Source organism: Salvelinus sp. IW2-2015, linkage group LG30, assembly GCF_002910315.2.
Source record: "Salvelinus sp. IW2-2015 linkage group LG30, ASM291031v2, whole genome shotgun sequence".
In the NCBI taxonomy this organism is placed as follows: domain Eukaryota; kingdom Metazoa; phylum Chordata; class Actinopteri; order Salmoniformes; family Salmonidae; genus Salvelinus; species Salvelinus sp. IW2-2015.
This window is the reverse complement of record NC_036869.1, coordinates 24,560,329-24,568,774: the sequence shown is the minus strand read 5'-3', so window position 1 is coordinate 24,568,774 and position 8,446 is coordinate 24,560,329. Positions and strand designations below refer to the sequence as shown.

The following is an 8,446-nucleotide window of genomic DNA, read 5'->3' as shown; positions in this document are numbered from 1 at the left end:
GGACAGCGTGGAGATCCATGTCAAGGTGCTATGTGCAAGCGAGTAACTAACTGTACAGGGACTTTTTCTAGTCTTTCGAGTATGGATTTTAATTGAGTATATTTTTACATCCGGACCTCTGATTTTCCTTTTTATGGTTTGTGTGCGTGTACCTGCTGAACTCCATAATTAAATGAGCTCTTATGCACCGGCAGCCACCTATCTAAACCTGGGAGCAGACCCTCGTACTGCTTTTCTACATCCCTGCTTAGACGGCTGAATAGAACTCAATTATATTAAGGAAATCCAGAGCACAATTTAACATGATCAAAAAGGCAAGGCAAAATAAACATTTATTCACAATAATGTAGTGCTTTTTATTAAAAAACAAAAACAAATTGAATATAAAACAAAAAGTAAAAACCAACGGCATTTTCATAACTTTAGAATCATAATTACAAACTTTTAACGAGTGGAAGAAGTTGACAAACTGTACACATCACAAAATGTCTGCCAGTATGTCCATTTACAATGCTTGTATCTTATTTTGTGATTGTCTAAAAATAACTAAACAAATCACACAACACACACAAATACAAGTACAAGCATCAAATTGAACAATTTCTCAGGGGGGGGTTACATATTGGAGCTGACATCTTTAAAAATATCAACATTAAGTTGGTTTGTTTTTTTAGTGTTCAACACTTTGCAGCAAAAACAAGGAGCAAATTTTCTCCTCAAAAGTAATATTACAGCGACAGATGTAATTTCAGAGTCACTGTTATGTCCCAATGAAGTTCGTTTGACATTCTTCTCACACTGAACAAAAATATAAACGCAACATGTAAAGGGTTGGTCCCATATTTCATGAGCAGAACTAAAAGATCCCAGAGATTTTCCATATGCATAAATAGCTTATTTCTCTCATTATGCACAAATTTGTTCACATCCCTGTTAGTGAGCATTTCTCCTTGACCAAGATAATTCATCCACCTGACAAGTGTGGAATATCAAGTAGCTTATTAAACAGCATGATCACTACACAGGTGCACCTTGTGCTGGGGACAATGAAAGGCCACTAAAATGTGCAGTTGTCACAACACAATGCCACAGATGTGTGAAGTTGAGAGCGTGCAATTGGCATAGTGACTGCAGGAATGTCCACCAGAACTGTTGTCAGAGAATTTAATGTTAATTTCTCTACCATAAACCGCCTCCAACATTATTTTTGAGAATTTAGCAGTATATCCAGCCGGGCCTTACAACCGCAGACCACGTGTATGGCGTCGTGTGGGTGAGCGGTTTGCTGATGTCAACGAACACAATTGCATTTTATCTATGGTAATTTGAATGGGCCTCAGCATTTTCACGGTATCTTTTACCAACAGTTGCATATCAGTGAAATCAATAGATTGGGGCCTAATGAATTCATTTCAATTGACCTATTTCCTTAAATGAACTGTAACTCAGTAACATCTTTGAAATTGTTGCATGTTGCATTTATATTTTTGTTCAGTATAACTTTTAGGCAACAAAAACTCTGTTTAAGTTCATGTCATTCAATTAGGACAGTTGTACGTTTTAMTGGACAAAAACACCTTCTCTCCCAAGCTTAAGTGTCTTGATTATAGTAATACAAATGGCAGAAATAATAATTATAATACATATGGGGCTGAGTCCTGTACAATACACGAAATCCATTATCAAGATATTGCTTTTGGAGACACTTCTCACATTATCCCAGTCTGTATATACATAACTTGGCACTGTACAACTTTCTGTCCTCTCTCCGTCTGTTTTCTTACTCTCTCCATCTCTATGCCAGTCCATCTTGATGGGACATCTCGATCTAAGTCTCATTTTAAACAGAAGCATTTGGAAAAAATAAATCTCATCAAATCTCACAAATGATTTAAAATATTCTCCATGGCAACCAGAAACACATTTGAAGAAAACATTTACAGCTAGAATCCCTTCCCAACAGATACCCCTTTTCACAGAATATAAGAAAATATGACCGTCACAATACATTTTACGTTACCTATGGTTTCCATAATTTCCCATAAAATGTTAATTGCCATCAAGCCCTTAATTTTTTCATAATTTTTTTTCTTCAAGAATTCTGGCAGATTAGACACACAAATGTGCATACACTCACGCAAGGCAGTCAGGGACCACGGCGTTCTAAGGCGTTACAGTAAGAGTCAGTGTTCCCGCCGCCTGACTTCATTAAGCTGGTGAATCAGGTACTTCAGAAAGAGGGGCGAAGCGGACTGCCTCACAAACTGAACAAGACACTTGACTGACCAAAAGCGCACATTCTATCTCTCCAAAGACCACCAGCTATTCTTTACAAACACAATCCCGTCCTTCCTTCTCTGTTCCTAATGAATTACTACAGTATGAAAGAAAAAGAAATACTTATTATTAACTTGCTTTTCAGACTGCATCACCCAATAACATGTGAGTGTTAGTGTGTCTCGTTGATACATTAGAGAGCCAACAATATCCATGGTACCAAAGTGCAGTTGACCAACCTCGTTCCTGCAGCTTCTCCTAGTTCATCAGCAGCAGTGTGTGTTTACAAGTTGCTCATACAGTCCACTGCATAGCCTCCTATGTCACTCCTATGCCTCTTATCCTGGTACATTTAGGTTTAGTTTCATTACCACTTAGTCCCACTGGTGGCGCAGGTCTCCAGCCTCCTCATTCCCATTTGATGTCGTAAAAAAAAAAAAAAGTATATTTGAGTCTATGACTATGCCACAGCCATGTTCAGTACCACATGTTCCTTTCTTTTGCTCACAAAAAATAATTGACTCAAGGTTGCACTGATGAGCCATGTGTATGGATAATGTGAAGCCTATATAATAATCTCTTCGCCCTGAGTAACCAGGGCTGTCTTTGATTAATATTTGTTCAATGCACTTTTTTAAGTGCATGGGGTACTTTTTCCTATGTAAAAAAAAAAATGCATTTGCATCGTACTTCAATAAGTCTGGGTCCACCCTCCTGAGAAGTCCTTGCGTCCCCAACAAAACCGCTACCAATGGCCACGACTGCCGAGTGCACTGCTTCAAACCGTTGGGTTGTCTCATCACTTGATGACAGGTTGGGGAAGAGGGGACACGCCCGGGAAGGGTACCAACCCTTGCCCTTTGTGGTCACTTTCTCTTTGCAAATGTCATCTTCCCTTACCATGTTTTCCATTTCACCCTCCCAAGTGAATGAAAGGGGATTGTGCTTGCCAGGTAAGTGGCAACATCATTTTCTACCCACAAAGTCTCCGAATCCAAGCGTTCTTCTACGTAATCGCCGCCCTGACCCCTCCTCTAGAAGATAAGTGACATCTATGGCTGTTGGAAGAAGAGAGAGAAGTTACTAAACACCAATGACACTAAGTTAACTGTCGGATATTTCCCCTTCATCAAGTCTCCCTCTTCATCAAACCACCCAGTGTCTCTATACCCGTTTCCTCATTGCCTGCTCACCATTCTTATTGGGTGTTCTGTGTAGCAGATCCAGCAGAATCTTGTTTAGCCGATCCCTTTGCGCCTCCCTCCTGCCAAGTCCAGAGTGATGGAGGGGTGAGGAAGACATGGAGGGGAGGAGTTCCAGCATGTCAACTCCTATCTCTGCTGCACCTTCCTCCAGCTCCCTATGCTCCTCTACCTCCTGCCCCCCTTCCTCTTCTTCTCCCTCCCCTGGCCCAACTGGTTGCGGGGGTTGGGCAGCCGCAGGGAGTGTGGTTTCTTCTTGGGCAGCATCCATGTCCCCCTCCACCCCTCTTCCGTTTTCACTCTCCGGACAGAAGTTGTCAACCTGGTCACACGGGGAAGCATCGTCCTCACAGGCTCCTTTGGGCCGCTCGCTCTTCCAGGCCGAACGCCCCCCGTTCCTCTTGTAGTTGTCGGGAACGTAGTGTGGCTAAGGCGAGGTTGGGAAGGAACAGACTTTCAGTTGACTTACAAGTTGTTCATGCGCAACTTAGATTTTGGGATTATTAACAATTAGTTTTATGAACAAGCGATACSAATTGGAGCAGAATTAACTATCAAGCTGAACCCCCATCTTCTCTCTTAGGATAACTAACAGTTTGCAAAAACAGCACACAGTAAAAGAATGGTAGGCACATCAGTCATCACTAGTGCCCGATCCATCATCTTTGATAAATCAACTCTGATACACTAATCTGATTACACTAAATTCAATCAATCTACCTCAAACTAGCCTCACTAAAACKCCAGAAAAACACTTCAATACAACCCCCAGGCCCTCCTCTTGGACCCTCTTACCGAGAAGTCTCTCTTGGGGGCCAGCCTCTTTGGGAAGTGGTTGAAGGCGTAGGGCTTAGTGCACACGGGGAAGCGGTTGCGGTGGATCTTGTAGAAGAGGTGCGCTGACTTGTCCAGGCGGTAGTCGCAGATGTACACGTCCTGCTCCTTCACTCCCTTCGGCCGTCCTGAAAGAAAACAACACCACAGGTCAGTTTAGATAATTATGTGTGTTAGCTCAGTGTGTGTTTATACATCTCCCTTACAAACTGTGTGTGAGTGTGTCTCACCCTTGCAGTAAGTGTAGAGGTCGAGGACACAGCAGGTCCCAACCACGGCCTCCAGTGGGATGATCTCGTAGAGCGGCACGCGGAACAACTCGTTGTGGTAGAAGCGGCGCGAGGGCGAGTGGTGTGTCTCGTGGGGCCTGAAGTAATGGTGGCCAAAGGCAAACCTCTCACCCCTACAGGGCACACACACAATGAGACGAGAGAGTCAGACAAAAATACAGCAATGAAATCGCTGATGTTGCTCAGTGCTGGCTCGAAGTGGTGTTCCCTTTGCCCCATTCCTTACTTTTCGCTCTTCCAGAGTTTCTCAATGCGGAAGATGTCCAGCTTGTCCCTGTTGACATGGGACAGGAGGCGGTAGGACTGCCTGACTGGCTGGCCCTCTGGGGTGCGTCTGCTGTCCCTCATCAGGTACACACAATCACCTGGACAGACAGGTTACATAACATTGTCATGATTTTTATTTATAAARCATATTTAACACACCCCAAGGTGCTATAGAACTTATTCAATGTGGCAACCTGTGCAACTGGCACACAAACATACTAAAACATTGACGTGGCCTTGTACAGTACATGGGGTTGCATCTGAAATGTCATTCTATTCCCTATATAGTGGCCTACTTTTGACCAGAGCCCTATACTTCTGAGCAGGGMCCTAGTCAAAAGTAGTGCACTATATAGGGAATAGGSTGCCATTTCACACACAACCATGGTTATAGTCCCCCTCCATACCTTGGTGCAGCAGCAATTCGTCTCGCAGTAAACAGATGTGGTAGATAGAGCCAGACTGGGCGTAGCTGGGCTGGGGCAGCATTGGCACCTCCTGGAGCACCAATGAGACAGGATATCAGATGAAACAGGAAGATGAAACAGACAAAGCACTCCTTTGACATAACCAGGGCTGTGGCAGTCATGAAGTCGTGTCAGCCGGAGATTGGCAGTTATTTGCTTGACAGTCTCACTGTAATTGACCGTTAATTACAGTTTTTCCCAATTGTTTACGCTCTAAAATTGGAACTTGAAACGCAAATCACCGAAACCTGAAACTCATGTACCAAATTCCTAAACCAAGTCTGCAATTCTGCAAGCACAATTCCTGCTTTCCACTCAGTTTTCAATTATATCACACTTTTTGCAAAACACTACACACAGTTCTCTACATTAGGCACAACATTCAAAATGTAAATATTTTTTGTCCCTTTGGAAAGCAACGCCAATCACAATGCCAAGCTCTACACACCAATTGGCAACACCCACTTCTCATAGGTGTAAACACTAGTTGCTGAATTGTTCACTTAGAAATCAGAGCTTTAGCACTATAAAAGGCCACAGATGAGNATTGGCAACACCCACTTCTCATAGGTGTAAACACTAGTTGCTGAATTGTTCACTTAGAAATCAGAGCTTTAGCACTATAAAAGGCCACAGATGAGTTCTCCTGTTTTGGAAGTCAATGGTGAAGCAAGAGCTAGAGGTGAAGGAGTGAGAGGAAGAGGACGACGAGGAAGGACAGTCATCTCAGATGAAATCAGGGCCACATTGGTTGACCATGTGCTCAACCATGGATTGAGTATGAGGGAGGCTGGGCAGAGAGTTCAGGCCAACCTGAGCCACTACACGGTTGCATCCATCATCCGTACATTCAGAAATGACAACTGGTAAGTTGCATACCATCTACACTATGCTCTTTATGTATGTATACTGTAGTATACTGCAGTCTGACATATCAGTAGGCCTATGTTACTCAGTGATTGTTGGCCAATGTCAATTTATATTTAAAGAAAATGTATTATTTTAGCTTACTGTAACCAATCATATATTTCTGGATCTTCTGCAGAACTGAGAGACGGCCAGGCCATGGTGGAAGACACCGGCTGTTCACACCAGAACAGGAGACCGCTATTGTGAACATTGTGGTGGCAAACAATAGACTACGAGAAATCCAGAACTACATAATTGCAGACAAACAATATTCAATAACATTCACAAGGTGGGCTTGTCTACATTGGACCGTGTATTACAGCGCAACCGAATCCGGATGAAACAGGTCTACAGGGTACCATTTGAGCGTAACTCAAGAGGATTAAAGAACAGCGCTATGAATATGTGTAAGTAATTACTATACTGTTAATTTACTATCATCATATCAGCACTGTATAGACACATTACAGTACTGTAATCCAGTGTATTGTGCCTCACCATATTGACTGCTCTAGATCTATGGCACATCTGTCACATAAAATGGCGCCGGAAGAAATGGCAGCTGTTTTACGGGCGCCTAACCAATTGTGCTGTGGTTTTTTCCCGCGTTATTTGTAACTTATTTTGTACATAATGTTTCTGCCATCGTATCTTACGGCAAAAAAGAGCTTCTGGATATCAGGACAGCGATCACACACCTCGGATTAGACACATCTGTTTCTCCAACAAGCAGGATGCACTTCAGACACCCGATAAAGCCAAAATCCCCGTTATTGGCAAGAGAAAGGACACAGAGCGGGGTGCCTCGTAAAGATCCGCCGACGGCAAGTGGGGAAATGTCTTTACCGTCAGTAGTACTTGACAACGTACAATCATTGGACAATAAATTAGAGGTACGATCACGAATATCCTACCAACGGGACATCAAAAACTGTAAAATTATTATGTTACACCGAATTGTGGCTGAATGACGACATGGATATTCARCTTGTGGGATATACGCTGCACTGGCTATATAGAACAGCACAGTAAGATGAGGGGGGGTGGTCTGTGCATATTTGTAAGGAAGTATCTACATTTTGCGCGCCTGAAGTAGAGTATCTCATGATAAGCTGTAGACCACACTATTTGCCAAGAGAGTTTCCATCTATACTTTGTGGCTGTTTTTTTACCACCAGAGACGGATGCTGGCACTAAGACCACACTCAGTCAGCTGTATAAGGAAATAAGCAAACAGGAAACCGCTCACCCAGAGGCGGCACTCCAAGTGGCCGGGGACTTTAATGCAGGGAAACTTAAAACAGTTTTACCTCATTTCTATCAGCATGTTAAATGCGCAACCAGAGGGGGTATTTCTTTTCTAGATCACCTGTACTCCACACACAGAAATGCATACAAAGGTCTCCCTCGCCCTCCATTTGGCAAATCTGACCACAATTCTATACTCGTGATTCCGGCTTACAAGCAAAAATTAAAGCAGGAAGCACTAGATCAATTAAAAAGTGGTTCTTTGAATCAGATGCTAAACTACAGGACTGTTTTGCTAGCACAGACTGGAATATGTCCTGGAATTCTTCCGATGGCATTGAGGAGTACACCAGATCAGTCACTAGCTTTATCAAAAAGTGCATTGAGGACGTCTACCCCACAGTGACAGTACGTACAGTTGAAGTCGGAAGTTTACATACACTTAGGTTCAACCACTCCAAATTTCTTGTTAACAAACTATAGTTTTGGCAAGTGGGTTAGGACATCTACTTTGTGCATGACAAGTAATTTTCCCAACAATTGTTTGCAGACTAATTATTTCACTTATAGCTCATTGTATCACAATTCCAGTGGGTCCGAAGTTTACATACACTAAATTGACTGTGCCTTTAAACAGCTTGGAAAATTCCAGAAAATKATGTCATGGCTTTAGAAGCTTCTGATAGGCTAATTGACATCATTTGAGTCAATTGGAAGTGTAGGCCTACCTTCAAACTCACTGCCTCTTTGCTTGACATCATGGGGAAATCAAAATAAATCAGCCAAGACCTCAGGAAAAACAATTTTAGACCTCCACAAGTCTGGTTCATCTTTGGGAGCAATTTCCAAACGCCTGAAGGTACCACGTTCATCTGTACAAACAATAGTACGCAAGTATAAACACCATGGGACCACGCAGCCGTCATACCACTCAGGAAGGAGACGCGTTCTG

At 42.8% G+C, this 8,446-nt stretch overlaps 1 protein-coding gene across 1 annotated transcript in view; it reads right to left on the bottom strand.

Annotated features, from left to right (window-relative positions):
- Nucleotides 1-315: 315 nt before the first annotated feature.
- ash1l (ash1 (absent, small, or homeotic)-like (Drosophila)) overlaps nt 316-8,446 on the bottom strand; it is a 58,087-nt gene continuing 49,956 nt past the window's right edge. The window contains 6 exon segments of the mRNA XM_023975088.2: nt 316-3,335; nt 3,471-3,906; nt 4,275-4,441; nt 4,544-4,716; nt 4,830-4,968; nt 5,278-5,368. Of these exon segments, the coding sequence (XP_023830856.1) occupies nt 3,244-3,335; nt 3,471-3,906; nt 4,275-4,441; nt 4,544-4,716; nt 4,830-4,968; nt 5,278-5,368 (1,098 nt within the window). The 3' untranslated portion in view covers nt 316-3,243.